The 23,288-nt window shown below is 51.5% G+C and overlaps 1 protein-coding gene across 5 annotated transcripts in view; it reads left to right on the top strand.

Annotated features, from left to right (window-relative positions):
- Window positions 1–23,288, top strand: part of MEF2C (myocyte enhancer factor 2C) — an 88,838-nt gene that overhangs the window by 39,730 nt on the left and 25,820 nt on the right. For 4 of the 5 annotated variants that reach the window (XM_078854824.1, XM_078854822.1, XM_078854821.1 and 1 more), the window contains exons 3-5: window positions 1,419–1,622; window positions 17,369–17,512; window positions 22,374–22,581. In XM_078854824.1, coding sequence (XP_078710950.1) covers window positions 1,419–1,622; window positions 17,369–17,512; window positions 22,374–22,581 — 556 coding nt within the window. Of the gene's footprint in view, window positions 1–1,418; window positions 1,623–17,368; window positions 17,513–18,061; window positions 18,206–22,373; window positions 22,582–23,288 lie in introns of all 5 variants that reach the window. The other variant, XM_078854825.1, reaches the window with a different exon arrangement.

Here is a 23,288-nt window from a genome sequence, read left to right as displayed (position 1 = left end):
GTTCCTGTGGCCAAGAGTCTTTTGAATGTAATAAATAACCATTTAATAGTCTTACTGCCGTTTGTAAATCAGTCGCTGGATGAAGGCCGGTCCCCTCGACGCTGCGTCGGTCATGGGGTTTGTTTTTAACAAATTCTCGCCACGCTGGTCGGTGCGGGTTTTGGTGAAGGGGTGGTGGTGGTTGGGGGTAGATGCGGTGAAATGCAGAACTGGTACAGAAATCCCATTCGCTTGTCGCTGATGTTAGCCGTGGCCGAGGTTCGAACTCGGTTCGCCAGGGGTTCTTGGCGCAGTGTGCTAGCTACTGTGCCCCGTTGCTTCACATCCCCCCCCCACCCATATCTTTTACAGAGGTGAAACAAATCAGTGTCGTCAGAAACTGGCATGCATTGGGTAGTGCTCATAACAGCTGTTGCTGGTCCCCTTAGCCATCGGTGGAAATTCAACGTTGCTATGACAGGGACCAGTGAAACCAGTCTATTGCAGATAAAGTTAGAGTAGAAATGCACCGAGATAAAGAAATAGGTTAATTTTTCTCATATCACGTGTTGAATGTGTTATTGTTGAGTCGTGCAGAAAGAACAGGAATTTTGTTGAGTTTTGTAATTAGAGAGCATTAATCAAAGTTACACCTGACATGGTTATCGCATTCCTAAACAAAACAAGGAGCGTTGTGCCTCTGAAGTCGCACCCAAAGAAATCCGCATCTACTCTCTAGCGTTTCCTTCCAGAGTGCGTGTGTATATATCATTGAGTGTGTGTGCCAGATTGGGTATGTGCACACACGTGCACGTGGGAAGTGTGTGTTTTGTGTGCGAATATGTCTGTATGTAGGTGGGGAGTGGTGGCGCAGCGGTCGGCGTGCTGCGCTACGAGCCCGGCGACCTGAGTTAAATTCCCGCTCACGACCACCAACACCAGTGACTATTATCTGAACCGTTCCTGAGCCTCCGCTAGGTTGACTCTGCCTCAAATGAGTAATTGGTGTGGTGTGTAAACATCGTCACTGGGGGGACAAATACAGCCAGGGGTGGTGCTGGCCACCCGCCCCCTCGTGTGCCGTGCCGGCCTTCATAGGTGCTCGTGAACGGCACTTGACCCAACAGCCTATTAAGCCTATTCGAGGCATCTTTGTCTTTGCGTAGTTATGAAGATGTACATGTCCGTCTTGTGTCGGATTGCGAACGTGCACCTTTGTGCACTTTTCACACCCTTCGTTTCCATGTTTTTTTCTTTGTCAACGTGTGTGTGTGTGTCTGATCCACGTTGTCCGTGTGTCGCAACGGATAACGTACACCGATTACGCCGTTGATCCTCTATGCCCGTAGTGGCACGTCGCTCTTCACTATCGAGCTCCGTTTGCAGCGTAAAACAAAACGCTAAAACTGCGGCGTTATCTTTCTCGCCCATCGCGCCAGGTGACGTTCACGAAGCGCAAGTTCGGGCTGATGAAGAAGGCCTACGAGCTGAGCGTGCTGTGCGACTGCGAGATCGCGCTCATCATCTTCAACAGCGCCAACAAGCTCTTCCAGTATGCGAGCACCGATATGGACAAGGTGCTGCTCAAGTACACCGAGTACAACGAGCCGCACGAGAGCCGCACCAACTCCGACATTATCGAGGTGCGTCCGCACAGCTGGCGCGGGGGGCACGCGCAAGCTACTGACTGCCCCCCCCCCCCACCATTCCTACGACCCCACCCCCCCACCGCCCCTCAACCCCAGTGATCCTTGCCGACGACGATTCTTGTGCTCACGCTTGCTAAAACAAGCGTCGTCGCGCTGCTTCACGGAGAGAGCGGAATTAACTCAAATGTCAGCGGCTGCGCTTATGCGCGGGACAAAGGACAAGTGCGCGTACGTGTGTGTGTTTTTGTGTTTGTGCACGTGCGTGGGTGCACGCGCGTGCGTGCGTCTGTGCGTCGTGTGCCCGAGCGAGCAGCTGCATCGACGAGCGGAGGACAAGGAGCCGGGGTGATCGGTTAGTTCTGCCACCGCTAGAGCTCGCGCATGCAGAGGGATGGGAGGGGACTATCCTCTGTACGCGGGAGGGATAGAAGGGGTGAACGCATCGGTAGGAGGAGAGATGAGTAGGGACGAGGGAAATCTGAAGGGTGGGGGGAGGTGGTGGGGGGGGTGGGTGTGCGGTGGCAGAGGCCGCGTCTTCACTTTGTAGGGGGGCACTTCTCACAATCGTGACAGTGGTGGCGCGTGCGTGCCGGCGCGTGCGTTCGTGCGCACATGCAGACGGGAGCGGCTGAGAGGGAGGGGCTAGTGGTGACCTCTTGAGTGTAGGTGTGGGAGGGGGGGATTTTGAGGCTAATCTGATGTGTGTACCCGCTGTGTCTATCTCTTCTAACCCCAGCTTTAGCGCTAATACGAGCTCGGAAGGGCACCTTAAGTGGGAAGGTGAGCGGCAGCGTCAATGGTGGTGGGGGGGGGGCATCTGATTTTGCCCGTCTTTATTTTTCTTACCAAACGGTCTGTGACGTTCGCTGGTCAATCTCAATCACAACTTGCCCAGGGCCGGTTCCAGGAAAGCCGCAGTCATTCCTGTCCGGGTTTCATGTCATTTGTTTCACCGCAGGTAGATGATGAGGCCTTGACGTTTGTCGACGTGTCAAGGGCGCGTTGCATGAACTGCAAAGATGTTCTGCGCCGCAGAGAAGTTGCGATTCTATGGCACGAGCATCAGCGTTGTTGAGCCAGTTGTTTCTTCAGCATTTATATTTAAAATTCAGGGTGCCCCAAGAAATGATATCATGCAGAAAAACTTGCATTCGCTAATACGATAATCAATGCAGCCGAACAACCTCATAAATAAACATTTTGACTGAGCTATTGACGTCAAGGAATAAACTAAATCTAAAAATCCAATACGTAACCGGTCAAACCATATCCATTCTGGCCCAACTGGCCCATTTAATATTTTCGCGACACGAACGCGCGGTCAAAGCATTCGGAGGTCAAGAAAAAAACCTTTACGTGGGTGCTATATCATAAGCACGAGCCACATTCTCCCCTGGAATTAATAACGCCAGTTTCCTCCCCCTTTTTAAATTTCTCCCTGGGATTTTTTTTTCCAACAGGCAACGCTGTTGTGCGCATTCCACTGATAAATGCTTCCCTCCACGTGGCCGTGCTAATTAAAGCCTGCTGGGCAGCTGCGGGCCCCCGCTCCCGCTGTAAAATTGCTTCTTGGTCGCGTGTCACATTTCAAACGCGGCCGCGAGTGGCGCGGGAGTGTTCGGAGCCTCTGCCGTAATTGTGGTACGAGGCGTTCGGCCTCGCCGTGCCAACGCGCTTGTGTTTTTTGTGTGTTCTCTGGCCTGTGCTCGTGCTCCTCGCGTGCTGCCGCATCCGTGTATTTGCGTGAGATTTACGAGTGTGTGTGTGTACGGATCGGAGCGGTGGGAGTAGCAAGTGGTTAGCGCGGTTGCCTCCGCCTACGAACAACCCCGGCGAATCCAGTTTTATTCGTGCCCACGGCTGTGACAAACGTAGGGCCCGAGTGATCTGTTTCTCAACCGGTCCCTGGTCTCCCATCCAAGTCGTCTCGGCCCCCACAATGAGAAGACTGGCGGTGTGTGGTGATCGCTACGCTGTCCCCTGGTTCGCTGCGTTGGTCTTGTTCAGTGCTCACTAACAGCCCCTTGCCCCCAATGGTCTGTGTGGCCATGGTGAGAGATATTTGTTTTCATGTCTATAGAATGTAAGCAGCCAGGTCTAGAGGTCACTGTGGCTGAATGCTGTTGATGCCACATCACACTTGCCATTTGATACGTAATTTCTGCTTGGTCATGTAAATGCTAAGCAATTGGCAGGTGCCCTCCAAGTTCCGCCCTTACAGTCTCAATCCATCATATGGTTCAGTTAGGTCGTGCAAAAAAAAACAACCAACGACCAATACTACTACCTCAGTTATCTCCACCAGTTTCCGTCAACACCACCACCGTCAGAACTTTTACCACCACCACCTCTGCCAAAGAAGAATAGATTCAGAAATGACAGAGAGCATCAGGTGCTGTGGCAAGAGAATGATCCATGCAAGCCTTACACATTAAAATTAGTTTCAAAAAAATATTTCACCAGGAGACCAATTCGCTACGCTTGAGCACCCACTCTAATCATAGGCTTCTGAAAACCCAGACGCGGACACAGGCAGCAACTTGGCGCTCTAGCCTCTGACCCCTGACCCACCCAGCCACCTCTGTGTCATTAGTTAAAAAAGTAACTCTGACACAACACAGACCTTATTATGAAACAACCACCACTTCGGTAGCCCCGCACAACAAAAACACCACGGTTAAATCCCCCCGAGATCTTCTCGTTAAACTGTCCCCAAGTCTTTTGAGCATGTAAATGATTCAAACCCTCTTCCGTGCTCTCTGTGGCGGTGAACATCTCCGCACTGAGCACTCCGCACTGAGCCCTCCGCATGGTCGAGGGTCAGACACGTGGTCAGGGATCTCTGAAGGCCTGTTGGGGGATAAACCCATTCCTTGCTGAGCTGATTGGTCATCGTGGTCCGAGGAAGCATTTGCGCTTAGGCACGAGGGCCTGTAATCTCCTTAAATTGGAACAGCACACAAACGTCGCTGCAAGTTGCTCCGCGCTTTCTGCGCACGCCATGTCAACGTAAACTTTCCCGTCTCGCGCATCGTCGCAAGATTAGACGAATGACTTGGGACGGGCAGGGTTCATTCTTCATTTTCTTACATTGTTACTTATTTTGGGGGCAAGGTGGGTGGGGTCTGCGATGGGTCAGGGGGGGGGCGAAATGTAATTAATGTGAAAGCGTTCTATTTAGCGTCGCACAAAAAATTAACGCCAACGCCGTTTCAAGCTTTGTTGTTTTCCATCTGCTGCATCGACAGCCGCACTTGAAAGTTGTTTCTTGTTTTAAATCTGCTCTGAGGCCTCTGCCAAAAGAGTAATGCGTTTTCTTTAAAGTGTTTTAACTGTCGGCAGAACAAAGCTATTTAAAGAGATAAAAACACTTAGGGTTCTTTTTATCAGCCAATCATTTTTTTTTGAGGTGGGAGGGGTGGGGGGGGGCTCAGGGATGTAGCCAAGGTTCTTATCAAGCGTCGTCGTCATCAGCAGCCGCAATCAATCCACTGCTGGACGAATGCCTCCCCAGATTGACACCATCTGCTGAGGGTCTCGCGATGCCACAATCCAGGCTCATTGGCCTATCAAACGGCGTGATTAAAAAGATTTGTTTCGCACGTTACGCGCCTTGGGAATTCCACTTGCTGCCCAACTTAATCTATATTTTCCTTTGTTTTCGTCGCTTGGAGGACGTATACAGCGCGCGCACGTGCGTTAAGGCTCGGAATTGGTATAGGTCATGTAACAAGTAATGGTTCGCGTGGGAGTCTGCAGGATTGTGGCATCCGATGACGAGAAAAATATTTAGTCTCATTTCACCCCGTGCAAGAGCTGCCCTATTATGTAATTGTATGCCAAAACACGGCGATCAATAGCGGTCTTTCATCCCCCCCGCTGCTGCATTTTTTTTTAAACGCGGGGATTTGGTGCAGGACCGGCGTAGCCGTCGACTAAAAATAGCTGCGGCTGCGCCCCTAAAAATAGCACGGCCCAGACGGGGTGGAAACATACGGAATAACAGCGGGGGGGGGGGGCCGCGCGCTCCGCGTAACCCTGGATACCGCTGATCGGGATGCCTTGAAGGAGACGGAGCAGCGAAATCTGCCGCAAGCCCCTCCTGGCGATGGATGGACGGGGGGGGGGGAGGTGGTGAGGGCTATGAAATGGCGTCGCCCGTCTTGCCAGGCCGCCGACAGTCTCTGCAGGAACTCCCCTCGTCATCTATTTCTTTCTATTTGCCGAGCCGTTGGCGACCCCCCCCCCCGATCCTTGCCGTGACCCTGATTGTGTTGCAGGAAGCCCGGGCCGCGTGTACCATTTCGGTGCCGGGGATGGTGGGGGGGGGTAGCGTTCTGGCCGCCGGGTGGTTTCGGTTGGGGGGGGGGCAGTGGAGAGGGGGAGTTTAGATTCTGGGTGAGGATTGTGCTTTGGTTTTTTCTGCTGTTGCATTTGTGGCTGAAATTGGGCGGCGTTGTTCAGCTGTTCGAACGGACGGAGTGCAAATGCGTTGGTGGAAGACCACCGTAATTATCGTCAGCGGGGGGTTGATACATAACCGTGTCTGTGATCGAGAATGTATTTCCGCACGCCGCGTCCGGTATACCCCGCGCTTTGGTTGTGGCGACTGGTCACGTGCCACCTCCCCCGTCTAACATAAATCCCTCCTCATCAGCCACGATAAATCCACTGCTGGGTAAAGGTCTCTCAAAAGGCACCGGCGTCTCTTGCGGTCACACGGTGAGCGGTCACTTGGTAGTGCACCCTGAAGACTGTGTATGTCCTGTATGTTGAACTTCTTTCGCACCGTACCCCCAACGTAGCCAACCGTGCTAATAATAGGAGGTGCGCAGTGGAAGAAATGCGTACTAAATATACGTTTTGGAGCAATCGCTACGTGGACCGGCAGAGGCAAATGAAAATTCTAACCCCCTCCAATGCCGGGCGGACTCTGGCTCTGTGTGGCGTCCGTTAGACTGGGTGGGGTGGGGGTTTCCACTGGGGTCAGTGGCCTCTTGGGGCAGACACGGGCATCATTAGGGGGTCCGTAACAGGCCACGGGGTCCATGGGGGGGGGGGGGGACAGTGAAGTGCTAAGGGGTTCACACTGGAAACGTCTCGCCAGCACCAATCCCTCACGGCCCCCACCCCCCCCCCCACCGGCTCCCGTTACAATCGGAGCCGACTGTGCAACGTCCCTCGCCACTTCAACGAGCTCCATGAGATCGTGAACGCGGTTTGAAGGGGTCCAATAAAAGCGAAGAAACCGAGTCGCCGTTATCATTATTATCCTCACCCATGATCAAGCCGCTGCTGGATGAATGCCTCGCCATCTCTCACGGTCCTGTGACGTAACAATGCATCGGGTGCGCGTGCTCATGAGCCGATTCCCTCACTCCATCTCCGCGCTGCCGTTTCTTCAGCCTTGGCCGTAAGAAACCTCGTGCGTGATTTCAAATACGAGCAGGTCCCTGTCAACGGCCACGCATGTGTGAAAACTGAACCACTTGTGCAAATTGTAAACTCTGAAGGACAGGGGGGGATCAACCAGACCACAGTCAGAGACCGACCAGAGAGGCAGATGGACGATGGATAGCCAGACGGACAATATGGATTGACGGACAGATGAACGGAAGGCCGGGCGGACAAACAGAAAGCCGACGTTCTTGCCGAGCGTCGTTTGGCGGAGAGTTGCGGCGAGCCGGCAATGAGACGTATAAGTCAACTCGCCGCGGCTGACAGTTCATTAGAGGGGAGCTTAATGCGCGCTGCACACACACACACATACACACACATACACACACACACGCGTGCGCAGCCTGCGCATGCGCATGCGTGTGCAGCAGCGCAGAGTAAATCGGCAGGCTGTCGCCGCTAATCCCACTCCGCCTGCGCACAAACCCCCGCCCACGCGCGCCACGAGGCCTCAGCTCAGCGAGCACGCGCGGACGCACACGCGCGCACACACACACGCGCAGGCACACGTGCACTCACGCCCCCGCGTCCACCTTGGCGCGCTCTCTCGTGCACTCGGGCACCTGTGCACATGTACGCACACGGGCGCATGTACACGCACGCGCATGTACACACGTGCTTGCACGCACACGTGCACTTTCGCACGCACACACTCACTCGCTTGTTCACGCGCACATGCATTTGCTGAGCTACGCACACATTCCCAGCGCTCCCGTGCAGAAATAGTTTCGTGCTATCCAGGATGCTTTTTTCATCAGAAAAATTAGGTCTCATATCATGGATATGCATAATGTCATGTTATTGGGTAATGGGTGTTAAATATTTCACATCGGCATGCGTTCTCACAGTGGAGCTGCGGTGTGGAGGGTAGCGCACTGCGCTACGAACCCGGCGTCCCAAGTTCGATTTTGAGCCACAGCTGACCGTGGGTGGCGAGTGTTATCCAAACCGGTCCTGGGCCCACCCCCCCCATTGACAAAGTGTGGTGAAGTGTGATCAAACAATCCTCATGACCGACCGTGGTACGGCAGTTGATTGACAAATAGGCTTTAAAAATATATATTAGTCCCGTGTCCATCTTTCTTACGTGCGTGCGAACGCGTGTCCGCTCTCAGTAACGTAGTGCGGTTGTGAGGAAGTTAAGGCGCAATGCAAAAACATCAAACGGCTCTTATCTCTCGCAGATACGTACTGTGCCTGGGCCGCCATGTGTCAGGCACTGACCAGCATGAGATTGAATCTTCGTTGGTGAGGGAAAAAAAATAATACTTAAGTCACGGCGAGATGCGACGCCTCGGTGGTGAGATGTCAACTCCCTCGCCTGGTGTACAGGAGGTCGTGGGTTCGATCCCGACCCTGATGCCTGCTGCTGTATATTTTGGGTTTGAGTGTCTCTCTCCCCGTGCTCGCGTGGATTTTTCTCCGGGTCCTCCTCCGGTTTTTCCCTCCACATTTAAAAAGGTGCATTTAGAGTGTTTGGCTGTTATAAATGTCCACATGATAAGCCATTATTTGTGGCCAGGTTGTATAGCTCAGTGGGCCTTACCTGGTAGAATAATAAAAATAGTAATAGTTACACTGTGGTATTGACTTTACTGCATTGGGTTATTTGGAGTGATGTCAATTTGATGTCACTGGAGTGCTAACATGAGAGGCCTGATTGTAGGCTGTCTTCTTTTGCTCGTTAATGAAGTTTCTAACTTGCGTGAGAAGACTTGGGACACAACAGATGAGGTCTGTGTTTTTGCATCTAAGTGTTCTTTTAATTGTTGTCGTGGGGAATTTTAGTTTTTGATTGAACTTATTGGTGCTCAAGTAGTAAAATGACAACACGAAAGGGCCGTCTTGAACACCCACCCACAATTGGCTTCACACATACCATGGTTAGAGACAACGAGAGGAGATTAATGTACATACTGGAACGATAATTAGTAATTATTTGCTGCCCATTGTCAACCCACTGCTGAATGAAGGCCCTCCCCCACATCGTGATGTTCACAAGGGTTGTTTGACCATACTTCACCACGCTGGTCAGCGCGAGTTGTCGAATGCGGTGCGATTAAGACTGGTTTAGACGTCACCCCGCACTGATGTTATCGGCCATGGCCGGGGAATCGAACTCGTGTCGCCGGGTTCATAGGGCAGCACCCAAACCACTTTCACCACCATCCCTCCGCTACCCGTCTGTAGGCAACACGCGTGGTACAAATACGCACGTTGTGTACGCAGTGTAAAATAAATATGAACAGGCACGTAAACAACGGTGAGGCCTACAGACATGAAAGCGCATTTCAAAGAACATGAACACTCATAAGGGATAGCTTAGGTGACAGGCAAGTGTCAAGTTCGCTTAGCCAATTCGACCATTAAAAATAAATACATCCCGTTGAACCGCGGGCGCTCTGCCTTTTAACGGTTGCGTTGTTTTAGCGTGTATTTTTTTTCCCCCCTCGCTGAAATCGCTTGCGTCGTAGCGTGGGTTGTGCATGGCCCGACCCCCGTCGTCCGAATTTCAAACGGAGAAGAAAGTCGCCGGGAGCTGTGACGGGCGCAGACTGCGAGCGAGTCGCCGCCCGCGTCGTTCACTCTGCCCATGTGACGGGCAGCAACGGGGCGGCATTGCAACGTTCCTTCCTGCGGGTCGGATTGACAAAAAGTTCCAGCAGTGGATCGACAAAAGTGCCTTAAACGACTCTTTGTTTTCTGAATAATAGTTATTATTGGGGGGAGGGGGGGGATGCCTTCATCCAGCAGCAGAATTGACAAAAATGCCTTAAATTATTCTTGTTTTTTAAATGTTTATTGTCATCGTAATAATTGTTTCCTAGACTAAACTTTTTATTTTACCAGATATATAGGTCTTTTCCAGAAGCAATCCTGCTCATGAATGATATCTCAACGAAGTGGCTTATGATGGGAAAATTTATAGCAGCCAAATACTCGCAACGCATGTTTCTAAATGTGGAGGGACAAACCCGGAGAAAAATCCACGCAACAACAGGGGGAGAGAGACATGCAATCTCCAAATACACAGGCGTCAGGGTCGGCATCAAACCCACGACCTCCTGCATACCGGGCGAGGTAGTTAAGCTCTCACCACCGCAGCTTCCAGTCTGCGCTCGCCCTCCAAACATTTTTCAACACCGCGCTGCGCCAAACAGGTGACCTGCAAGGATGTGCGAAAGCACGAAGGGGAAAAAAAATAATAACGGCCCAGCAAAGCTATTTTTGGATAATTAGACTTAGTAGTGTTGCGAGACAATTAACATTTTTCCGTAATTTGACATTTTCAAAGCGCTGCATCGCTGACAGCCGCATGGTCGCGGGAGGGATGGGGCCGATAATGGATGATATCACAGCCGTCGGGCCCGGGAGATTTGCCATTGAGTTTTTGTGGCTGTGGAAGGTTTTATATCCGTTGGAGGAATTGAAACCGATCGCTTTGAATCGATGCCCGGATCAGATTTAGCGGCTAATGCATCCTCTCTCTCTCTCTCTCCGCAAATGCGGTGTGAGTGCAGCAAGCAAGCGAGCGAGTGAGAGAGCGAAAAAACCCAACCCCACCACCCCAAAATTTTTTCATAACGTTTCATGATTTATGCACTATGTATCATGTTAATGTACGCGCAAACAGGCATATTCGACAAATTACAATTCTGTAAAAACATTGTAAATTTTATTTTCGGCGAAAACAACTTTACCCGTTCGAAACGTGCGCGCTCATTGCACCGGCGTATGCATGTTTAACTTCTTTCGCACCGTACGGAGCCGACCGTGCTGATTGCGGGCATGCGAACGAGCGGGGGTGGGTGCGTGGCTGAGTGACTTTGCCTCTGGGGTGAGGTGGGCAGGGGTGCCCTCTCGGCGTGGGTTTTCTTTCCGTTCCCTGACGGTGCTCGTCGCTTTGTCGAAACGGGACCTGGGCCGATGTGCTGCCCCGGACGTTTTGCTGGCGGAATCTCGTCACGAATAAATAACAACGTTAACACGCGCCAGAAGGAGAAATACGGTCCACCATGAACACAGCCGCGCGGAAATTCGAGCCGGTGTACATGGCGACATAGCGGCCAGAATGGGTCGAGTGTGCCGTGCGTGTCTGTTAAGGCGAGACGGGGGATCTTTGTGTGCGCGTGTGCACGTGGGGAGCGGTAGTGTAGTTGCAGCGGTTAGCATGCGGCGATACGAATCCGGCGACCTGAGTTCGATTGCCGCTCACGGACACCCAACAACATAGGCAATTATTTGAATAGGGTGATGTGCCTCCCCAAGGTCGAATCGGCCGCAATTGAGTACCTGGTGTGGTGTGTAAACATCGCCACTGGGGAGACAAAGGCAGCCGGGCGTGGTGCTGGCCATCCACCGTATCGTGTGCCATGCCGGCCTTCATAGGTGCTCGCTAATAGCATTTTTATTCCAACAGTCTTTGAAAGGCTATACAAGGGGTTCTTTGAATATTTGTGTGTTTGTTGGGGCAAGTGCTATTAGTGAGTACCTATTAATATTGGCAAACCATGCCGCCTTTTTCTCCCCAATGCCGATGTTTTACACACTGCACCAGATTCTCACGTAAAGCTGCCGAGTCGACCTAGGGGAGGATCTGGGCCTGTTCTGATATCGCACGCGACTGATGTGAGCCGTGGCTGGGAATCACACTCAGGTTTATAGTTTGGTACGCTACCCACTGTCATGCCACCCTACCCCAGTGAGGCTGTATGGATGGATCTATGTCCTTTATTTCCAATGTGTATATGCGTGCGTGCGTGTGGATAGTGGGATATTCTTGCGTGTGTCTGTATTTGTTTTATGCGCGGGTACTCGTTTTTGCTGACAATGCTTGGGTGTATGCACGCTCATAACTGTGTATAATGTTTAGTGGATGCCTGCTCTTGTATGTGTAGGCAATATACACTTCATTGTGTGTACGTATACCGTATGGGTGATATATTTGTGTGCTCGCAGTTCTATTTTGTACACGTACTTACGCAACTATGCGCACGCGTGTATTTATTGAACGTCCTGGGAGCTTGTTTGTGAACGTACACACACACACACGTGTACACGCGTGTGTGTGTGTGTGCGCACACGCACGTCCACGTGAGATGGTTACCGGGCTGGCCTGGCGGAAAGCCGTATGTGGGCTTAATGAGGCCTCCTGCTCCCCCCCCCCCAACAATCCCCCCCCCACTCCTCTCCCCCTTCGCCCCAGCCTCCCCATGCCCCCCCCCAACTCATGCCTTCCCCCCCCACTACCTCCCCCCACTACCTCCCCCCCCCCTAGCCCTCCTCCCCTCGGGATGGGGCAGGCGGCCGTGCAGTTGCTGTGTTTGGTGCCATGTATGGGCATTGTGTGAGCCAGGCTGAGCGGTGGGACGGAGGGGAGGGGGGCTGAGATTGAAGGCAGAGCCAGGGCGGCTGGCGACATGAGGTGGAGGAGAGGCGAGTGGTGGTGGTGGTGTGGGGTTGGTTTGGGCTAGGAGGGGAGAGAGAGAGGGTGGTGGCGGCGTGGGGAGGGGGAGATGTGGTGGTGGGTGGGTAGTGGGGGGTGGTGGGAGGGTGGGCAGCCCCAGGAGTTAGTGCCTCCACACTCGAACAACAGTGCCAGCCTGGGAAGCAGATTTATACGACTCTTCTTGTGTGCCTCTACTCACCATTCCAAGCCTTGATTTCAATGTCGAAGGACGGTGGGTGGGTAGACAGGCAGCCCGACCGGCAGGCATTCTCAGAAAGCATACACGATTTAAGCTACTGATTTCTTAAAATATATATATACATTTGACCTCGTACTAATTTTCGAAGCAAATCTCTGCAGCGTTTGTAATGTTGTGTCTGGCACAACGGAGGTTAAAAATGGGCAGCCTAGGTAGGTGTGATTTCGGTTTTTTTCGTTCACTTCAAATGTTGGGATTCTGATCCTTTTACATTCTCCCTCTCACACCCCCACGCACAAAAAAAACAACAGCCACAAACTAAAGTGGAAGTGGAACAAAGATAGAGTCACCGTGGTGTTGTAGTCGATAAATGAAAGCAAAAAAAAGAAAAGCAGCCGTGCCAGATTGACAAAGCAGCAGGTCTCTCCTGCCAAACCAGATCGACGCACCTGTGCCGAGATGACGGCAGTGGATTTATTAAAATAAAATCCCACCCCCTAAACACGAAAAAAAAACCTGTCGGCAGGAATGGGCAATCAATTACCCCCAAAACCACGCCTATTGCCACATCACATGGAATGCACCTCCATCCCATCAGAAGTCGGGAAGGAAGCCAAGACGGTTTAGCACGTAGGCTTTGGCGACCAATATCATCCATAATGCAGGTGTTTTTTTTTGGGTTAGATTGCGTAAATATAAATGTTTCGTTGAACTCGCCACCTCCCGACAAGGCCATTTAGTGAGGTTTGTCACGTGAACGGAACATGCCAATTCGTTACTAGTACAGCACACGGGTGTGTTGGAGAGAAAATCAACAACATTTACAAAAGCCAAGACGGAGGTTGTGGCTCGAACTGGTGGTGCTGACGTCGCCGTGAACGTCCAAATGTGCTCTCAGTCTTGTCGCAGACCGCCAGCTCATAAAGAACTGACCGTGTGGGGTCATTTTGTCGTTTTTTTTACCAACAACCCGGAAGAGTTTGAGAAAATGTGCCCAACCAAGCAAGCAAACAAACAGAATGGCCGCACGTGTAGTTCTGTGGAGCTGGTGGTCTGCGTAAGGCTGACAGAACTTTTGTACATCCATTGCACGTGTCTGTGTGGTGTTAAGTCTGTCCGCTGCGATGGAGGAGGGGGGGTCCTCGTCATTTAGAGATTTGAGTTCTCATTGCTTGTACCAAGTGGTTCTTTAACCTTTACTGCGGCCTTGCCACCCTCTTTGGTTCTAAATCGTTAAAAAAGTACAGTGTTAATAAATGCATAGTGTTTTGATGAAACAAAGTAAGTTGTACTTACGTACCCGTGCTCAATTTGTGTTTTCGATTATTTGCCTTCTAAAAGAAATCGAGCCATGTCTCGTACCCCCAGGAAGGGCACCCCAGGTTAAGAAACGCCGGCTTGTTACGGTGCTTGGATGGCCGATGGCTCCACGCGAGTGGGTTGCCATAGGGGCTGCGGGGGGGGTGATACGCCTGTGGACAGCAAAGGGCAGCAGTGCAGCAAAATCCATTGTACTGCACTTCCGTGCCTCCACGCCTAAGCTGCCCTCTCGATGGAACGGTGTGCCGACGTACAATCGGATGACAGCCCCACAGCCTCACATGGCGCCAAGAGGCCCTCAATTTGGCAGTGGATTGACGAGTGCAGGAAAAACCCGACGCGCCTCTTTGTTGTGGGGGAAAGACGGTTTTTAATTGAATGCTTACAAAACGCGTCCAGAGTGGTTGGGTGTGTGCTGCTGATGTCATAAGTTAATCTTGTTGAGTTCATGGCTTTTTTTGTTGTAATTCTTAGCGCGTGTGTATAATTGCGACGAGCAATTTGTGTTTCGCGAACACGTAAGCCGAGCAGCAGCAGCAGCAGCGAGAGGGAGAGAGATGCGAAATAAAATTGTGAAAGGCTCGGTCGGAGCGTCTCCGCTGCGCCTAACGAACCCCACTGCTTGTTTTTTCACGATCGTTACAAACAGTCACGTTGATGAGGTTGCCCGGCCTCGGCTGAAAAACGAGAAGGGGGGTGACGAGGGGGGGGGCGCTGGTAAAAAAAAACTAAAATTGTGAGTGGACAGACAGGTGCCAGGCTGACAGGTGTGAGGGCATCTGGCCACGGCCGCCCTGTGCATGTCACATTCTGTCCTGTGCGGACGCTGAGAGAGGGGAGAGAGAGAGAGCAGTGGGGGGGGGGGAAAGCTTGAGAGGTGGGGGGGGGGGGTGCTTGGGGGAGAGTGGTGGCAGAGGGAGTAAAAGGAGGGGAGAGTGGGAAGGAGGCGAGAGAGGCAACGAGGGAAAGAGCACGAGAAGGGAGAGACGGGGAGCGGGAGGGATAGCGAAAAGAAAAATATCGCAGGGAGAGAGCGCGAGGTGGGGGGGGGGAGCAGAGAGAGGAGGAACGAGGGAGGGAGAGCGAGAAGGGGAGATCGAGGGATGAAGATCATGGACATTGAGAGATAGGAGAAAGAGAGAGAGGGGGGGAAGGGAGGGAGGAGGGAGATAGAGGGGAGAGAGGCATAGAGAGAGAGAGGGGGGGGGTGGAGATGGCGGCCACCAGAGAGATATGGCAAAGGGAGAGGGAGGAGAGAAGTGGAACAGGTGCAGATAGGCTCGCCGTGATTGTGACATTCCGGCCTCCCCAGGCACCCCAATGCCGATAACGCGGTGGCAGCTGCCACGCTCGCTACTCCAACCGGCCCATATCAGACACGGCCGAATGCATTCCGCGTGATTAGCGCTATCTGGAGTGTGCCGGCCGCAGCGCCCGCACTCGTGCGCGACACATTCTGTGGCCTTAAGGGCCCCCCCCCCCCCGCGTGTTGTTTCGTGTGCGTCCGCTTGCATTTGACGCGCGCGTTTGTTCCAGCGCGTCGACGGGCGCTCGTGCCGCGACCGTGGCCGAAACGTCACGGTTTCTTTTTTGTTTGTCGTGCCCCGTGTTCCGATGACATCGCGTGTCCCGGACGGTGCACGTACCGGCTTTTGCGATAATCCGTTCCGATGTGTTTACACACACGTAGCACACACACGCAGCACACACAAAAAAATAAATTCGCGTTGTTGAGATCTTTCCGCGCGAATCGGGGTTGTTTCGTGTCGGCTGTGTCGGAGAGACACAGAGCTGACGCCGCCGCCGCCGAGATCCTGGCTGTAACAGGGTCGCCGCGGTGGCGAAATGTTAACCCCCTCGCCTGGTATGCAGGAGGTTGTGAGTTCGATCCAAACTCTTGACGCCTGCTGTATATTTGGCGTTTGCGCATCTCTCTCCCCGTGATCGAGAGGATTTTTCTTTGGCTCCTCCGGTTTTGCCCTCTGTAATATAAACGTACGTTTATAGTATTTGGCTGCTCTAAATTTCCACATGATGATAAGCCACTTTGTTGAGCTGTCGTTTGTAGCCAAGTCGCTTCTGAAAGAGAGCTACATAGCTCCAGTGGGCCTTACCTGATGAAAATTAAAATAGTAAAAAAAAAATAGTGAATCTGTGCAGCCACGGTCGCAAGTGTGGCGATTTGGTGATCTTCACTCGATCACCACACTGCACAAATGATACCGCGCTTATTATTTTACCAGGTAAAGCCCACTGAGCTGTATAGCTCTTTTTCAGAAGCAACCTGCCCACGAATGACAGCTTGCCGAAGTGGCTTATCATGTGGAAATGTATAGCAACCGAATACTCTTAACGCATGTTGATTCTAAATGTGGAGGGGAAAAACTGGAGGACCCGGAAAAAAATCCACGCGACCACGGGGAGAACTTGCATACTCTAAATATACAGCAGGCGTCAGCTTCGGGATCGAATCCACCACCTCCTGTATACCCGGCGAGGTAGTTAACATCTCCCCACTGCCGTGCCCCTTCCAGAGCAGGGGGTGGAGCGGTGGCCTTTAGTGGTTGGCACACGGCACTGTGAAATCAGCTACTTGAGTTCGATTGCCAGCCGCGGCCAACATCAGTGAGGCAATTGATATCTGAACCTGTGCTGCCTGCCCCCACCCCCACCTCTACCAATCTACACTGACGAGTGCGGTGAAGTATGGCAAAACAACCCCCCAAGTACCGACACGTCACGGCGGGTGGGGGGGGGGGCTTTCAACACCAGTGTATAGAGTAAAGGCCCGGCTGCACACCCATAATGATGGTAAATTATATTGTTAATCCAGCTCAAGAGGCCCCCAAAAAATTGCCGGCCGATTGACGTGTGACAAATACTCTTTGCCGAGCGAGAAGGAGAGCTGTCACTCGGTGGATGTGCGGGAGCTTCTGAAGTGACTCCAGAAGTCGATCTGTGGTGTCATGTTCCAGGGGGCGGAGGGGGGGGCTCTGCTCGTGACACATTGTGATGCTTTTGCTGGATGTGACAGCTCCGGAAGAGGCTCTGTCGTGACGTGACCCCGATAGCATGATTTTTGGGGGTATAATTGGTGTTAAAAAAAAAAAATCTAAGCAGCAGAGATTTTAATTACGAATCGTTGTGTTACATTAACGCTGGATGTTCTGTTTGCAGAGAGCGGTTGGCAGACTGGAATGAAGCGGCGTGTATTTTATTTTTTTTACGTGGAAATTTGGACGGCGTTCTGTCGGCTGGAGACGATCCAGGCGCGTCGAGGTTTTTGTGTGAACTGTCCTAAACTTTGATTTTCAGACCTTGAAAAAAAAGGGGCTGAACGGCTTTGATAGCCCGGACTCTGACCCGGAAGACAATCTCGGCGGCAACCCGCACGCGGAGGAGAAATACCGCAAAATCAACGAGGATTTCGATAACATGATGCGGAATCAGAGACTGTGTGTAAGTAGCACTCTCTTCGTGCCCTACCTTTACCTGGTCACTCAGCCTCTCCTCCCCCCCCCGCTTCTCCCCTCTGTCCCTCTCGCCTCCTTCCCCCCCCTGCCCCTCTGCCTTTGCTTCTCCCCGCTCTGTCTTTTGCACCTCCATCCTCTCCTGCCTACTTTGCTTTACACTTCTCCTCTTGCTGCTCTCTCCTTTGTCTGCCTGCCTCTCTCTCTCTCATCCATCTCCTCGCTGCCCTTTTGCTCTTTCTCCGACTCTGTTTCTCTCCTCCTCGTTTGGATTATTATCTCTGGCAATATTTCTCCTCTCTTTACCAGCGATGCTTTCTTCTTTCAATCCTTTTTCTCCAGTGCTGCTTTCTTTCCTCCGGCTTTCTTTCTCTTTCTGTCGGCCAGTCTTTCTCTGCCTCTTGTCTTTTTCTCCATTCTTTCTGTCGCTTGGCTACTCTTTCCGCTTGCTTTTCTCCTCCCCCCCCCCCCCCTCTTTTTTTCGCTGTCTCCCTCCTTCCGTCTCTCTCCTCTCTGTCTTTCTGCACCACCTTCGCAGGCTCTAAATCGGAAGGAGCAGCGAGGCGGGGAAGACAGTCCCGAGCCCGACGTCTCTTATGTTTTAACCCCGCGCACGGAGGAAAAGTATAAAAAAATTGACGAGGAGTTCGATAATATGATGCGGAATCACAGGTTGGCGCCCGTAAGTAGCCACCGCAGCCCGCGCTCTCACCGCCAGGATTTACCGTCCCGATTCCAATCGACGTCTCCCAGGTCCCCCCCACACCCCCCCCCCCACTTCCGTGTCCTTGTAGCTGGTGGGTGGGGAAGGGTGGGGGGGGCAAACACCCCCAGCGACAGTTAAAAATTGATTCAACCGATTTAATTGCCCGTTACAGCTTACCTGCATCGCACGATTTCATTACTTACATTCAAGCAAAACGGCCCCCTCCCCCCTCAAAGCAAACGCCCCCGCCTCCCCCGCCCCTCCTAAAGCATCGAACAGTCTCTCCCTGAACAAAACGCTCGGCCGTAATAGAGACGTGTGAACTGGAGAAAAAAAAAAAACATTTATTATTGGAAAACGAAACAAAAAACCCGAGAAGAAAAATAACACGTAAAAGTTGTCATTTCCTAATTTGGCGAAACGGTTCAATTAACGTGACCTTTTTCAAATGTCGGCCGGTACATCCTAGTGCGTGGTAGTTTTCCCTCTTTCACGCGTGGCAGCAGAGGGAGGCACAAGGCACTTACAATCTCATCGACGGTGGTGTGGCTTTCGAGTGTGCCGGTGGCTTTAACACGCATGGCGCACGCTTTTCACTGCCGGCCTTTCGCTGGAAGAAGGGGATGGGATAATTGGCCACGTGAGACGCGGGCGAGCGGGAGAGAAGCGAGCGAGCGCGTGCACTTGCCTTGGCACCCTGTCCTTTGTGTATCACACATGTGCCACTGTCAAGCCAGCGCAAATTGCTGTTAGTTTAATTGAACGAAGGTGGCATTTTGTCGTTCGCATGTAATGAATGCATGATTTTTATTTGTCTGCGGTTTTGCCCGTCGCTCCCTCTCGTTAGAGCGGGGAAGTGGTTAAACTCTAAACCTACAGCTGCTTCTTTTGGTCTTTACCCCCCCACCCTCCTCATCCTCCCTCCACGACTTCCTCCTCTTGTCATTTTCCCAACCAAACACCACTCACCACAAAGTTTCTTCTGCCCAAAAAACTAAATGTGAAAGGCTTGAGTTTCTAAATACCGCTTGTTGTATTGTAGATTTTTTTTTAATTGCGTTTCTCGGTGCCTTTCTGAAATTGCTGCCTCTTTTTCAGCACCGTGAATGCTCAATTTGGCTTTTGCATCCTAAACATTTGGATTCGGCGTATAATGAAGAGCCACTGTTATGAAACTTGCACAGTCTGACGTGCAAATGTGGTGCACTTACATTTGCTCCTCCGTGCAATTCGCTTAATTGAAAGACAAAAAAATAGTTAAAGTACGTAAAAACTTGCCGTAATGATGTGTTAGTATTTTTATGAGAATACTGATAACTCTTTTTATGCACCCAGAAAAGGCTTACTTGCATTTTAAGAATATTTCAGGAGGTCCCTTTTTCCTGGATCATCCGCAAATTCTTATTTTGGATCTTTCTATATTTCATGTTGGAGGAGGCCAGGGACTCGAAGAACAGAACACCCACAATCCGAATAGGTCACCGACCTACTTTCTGTACTGGCTGATTTTGGCACGGTCCACCACATCTCATCCCAAGTTACAGGATTGCAGGCGTGCTTCATCACACCGTGTCATGGAATGTAGAGCTCACATAGGATGTTTTTTTTTACTGAAGGTTAATTGTACATCCAGGCATTGTTAAAGCTTCATTTTCACCCACATGCGATATAAGTCTTTCGCGAAACGGGTTAGTGCAACAAATTGACTGCGATAGCCAGGAATGAGACGTGGTCTCGAATAGCTTGCGAAGCTTTTAAAAAAAAAAAAACTCTTTTCATTCTTATTTTACTGACCATCGTAGGGGTTTTATTTATTTATACATCACGTCTTACCCAGCGCCGCAACGCACGGCTCTGAAAACCGTTGCGCAAGCTACGACACACCTGTGTGCGGGCGGGTTTCAGTTGGGTGCGTAGGTGAACATACGGCATAATTTAATAACGCGTTATTGCCAGAGCCAGATTTTTTGTTGCCTTGGAATGCCCGGTGTCATCTGCTGTGCACAGAAACATAAGCTGGGCCCCACAGGCATTATTAATGCAATAAAGGCACCCCGTGCAAAAGAACCGTTTGCTGCATAGGCCAGCTCAAGAAGCCCACGGTGTTTTTTTCACGGCTCGCAAACATGCACGTGCCATCAACCGTCCAGATGTCCAGCAAGCCAATGGCATTTCACTTAACAAACCTGGCTCTGCTGATGATACCCAGAAGGTTGAAACCGGTCCAGAGTTCGCGTGCTTAAAGAAATGCTGTTCAATGGTATTGGTCTGTAAAGCCGATGGGGGTGATGGACTAACGTTTTGTATTATTCACATGCGCAAACACACGTTGTTAGACGCACTTTTAAGCCCGCGACTTTGGATCGTTCCCAATCAGTGTGTTCCGCTTAGAGTGGTAAAATGCAAGTGAAGACTGACAACGCCATAGAAATAACCGGTTCCTGTCTCGTCAATAAACGTGCTCTGGGCCCACGCGCATGCAAGAGGCCAGCCGACACAAGTTTGAAGCTCCGTTAGTGAACAAAGACTTTCAAGTTGTGATCAAACGTGTCATGTTGCTACTCTAGTGACGTCATCGCGACGGCACTCTTGTACATTTCATTACGTTGATGAGATCACGGCCAGTACTTGAGCAACGCCCTAGGCTATAACTTTGAAGCATTCCCCGAACAAAGTTAAGATAAATTGTTGTCAGACAGTCCGAGACACGCAAACTCGCTAATTGTCCACGAGAAAATAACTATGTTTTGGTAACATCGTTCTTGGCACAATGCCGTGATGTCAAAATCGCAGCATGTTTTTTTTTTATCATCCGATCCAGCTGCAACAATAACATTGCCTTCTTCGATTGGCTATTGTTGAGCATTCGGTCATGGGTAGCGATGATTCTCCACATACTAGGCACATGCATGTGATGGAATCCAACCCTAATTTTTAACGATCTTTTCTTTTTTCTACATCCCAACACACCGTTTTTTTAATGCGAGGAAGGAGCCAGGGAGATGTGCAAGTGTCTCATTGACAACAACGATACCAAACCTGGCAAACACGGACGAAATTAGTCACTAAATTGGGTACGGCTTAGGGTCGTTTTCAAATCTGGCAGTTGCGTGCCGCGACACACTCCCACATTCTCTTGGTCGGGACGGATCTCGCGAGGTCTTTTAACATCCGCTCTCCAGCGGGCGGCACGCTTAAGGTAATTACGCTTAAGAGGCATCGCAAATGAGATGTCGATACGGCGATACGCCAGCTTACGTCGGCAGGCTTCGCCATTTTGCAACCAAGCACGTCTGTTTTCGCAGCCAGCGTTGCGATTCCATGCAGTTGGCTGCGCAAATCATTGTGCAACTTACCGGTGAGCGAGCTGAAACGGGAATGATTTGGCGCGTTTGGACGCTTCTGCGCGTGACCTATTTGATTTCTTTGGCTGTCGGGGACGGTGGAGGTGTTTTCACGGCACACATTTCGCCAGATTACCAAACATCACTCGTGAATCTAAGTGGGTTGATGGTAAAAGTGAATTGCACAAAATGAAAATATCCATATAACTCGCAATGTCAAAATCTTCGAAGTCAAGTTGTATATAATTCTCCTAGGTGAATTTTTTGGCAGTTTAGGCACGGTAATGTCATTTATCACACTCAAATAAAATAATTGTGTTTATATTTCCGTTAAATAAAGCTATATTTGCGTGTTTGCTATCTCGTCCGTAATAGACACTCTCAGAGGAGATTACGTTCCATTCAATAAATATGTAAAACACAATTTTCAGGCAGGATTTTTTTAAGCTCTCACCAACACAAACACGATGGGGACATTGCCCGGAGACTTTGCGATCGCTCACAAAGCCTACGGAGGAAGACAATTAAATCGTACACGCTGCTCGTTTCGCACCTCCAGTGTGGTGTGATGCAGCTTGACGTTGTTCTTTTTCACGCCGCTAATTCCGCTAATGTCCTTTGCGTTTATTATTTATTTACCCACCGCCTGCTTGTTGACTTATTTATTGTGCCCCTTGTTTCTTCCCGTCTCCCCCCCCCTGCCAAACCCGCCCGTGGGCCTGCACCACCCCTTATACCCCCCAATCCGCAATCCCCGATTCCGCACCCCCCCCCCATCCCACCCCAATTCCCCGTGTCAGTCGAGTGTGCCGCCAGGCACAGGCAGTTTCCAGCTGCCGGTGGCCGTGCCGCTGTCGAACCCCGGCAACACGCTGGTGTACGGCAGCCCCGGGGGCACGCTGGCACAGCACGGGGGCCCCATGCTGCCGCCCCCGCAGGCCGTCAGCCTGCAGAGGAACACCGTGTCTCCCGGTGTTCAGCAGCGCCCGCCCAGCGCCGGCAACCCTGGTGAGACTCCAACCGCGCATGATCCTTGCAAGCCGGCGTCCCCGCCGATGGTGCGGAAAGTGTCCGTAAGGCCGCCCCAGTTACAACACTGCGGGTGCATTAACAGTGAAAATGCCGCGTGCCGTCTGCTTTCACAGTGAACTTTACAGGTCACCCCCCTCCCCCCCCGACGTGTTATTAAATAAACTAGGGAAGGCACACTGAGCCGTATAGCTCTTTTTCAGAAGAGACCTGGCCACAGATGATAGCTCAACGAAGTGGCTCATCATCATGTGGAAATGTATAGCAGCCAAATACTCTCAAGGCGTGTTGATTCTGAGTGTGGAGGGAAAAAAACATAAAACCAGAAGACCCGGAGAAAATTCTCCGCGACTGCGGGAGAACAGGCAAACTCCAAACATAAAACGGGCGTTTGGATCGGGAACGAACCCACGACCTCCTGTATACTCGGCGAGGTGGTTAACGTCTCGCCACCGTGGCAAAAGATTAGGACAGTGTGTGCCGGTTTTGTTATCCCACAAAAAACTTTTCCTGCAAAGTACTCAATTGGGATCACGTAGAGAGCAATCGTCACCTGCTACTGGCAGACGAGGCACGCCGGTACCACGTCACCTTGTTCCGCACAGGGACAGCTGCCACTGGGGTTGCCCTTAGCATGTTTCGGATGAGAAGTGGTGTAAAGTACTTTGAGTTGCCGTGGCATCTTA

This window comes from Lampetra fluviatilis, chromosome 3 (assembly GCF_964198595.1).
Source record: "Lampetra fluviatilis chromosome 3, kcLamFluv1.1, whole genome shotgun sequence".
In the NCBI taxonomy this organism is placed as follows: domain Eukaryota; kingdom Metazoa; phylum Chordata; class Hyperoartia; order Petromyzontiformes; family Petromyzontidae; genus Lampetra; species Lampetra fluviatilis.
The sequence above is the reverse complement of the archived record's forward strand: the minus strand, read 5'-3'. Positions and strand labels throughout refer to the sequence as shown.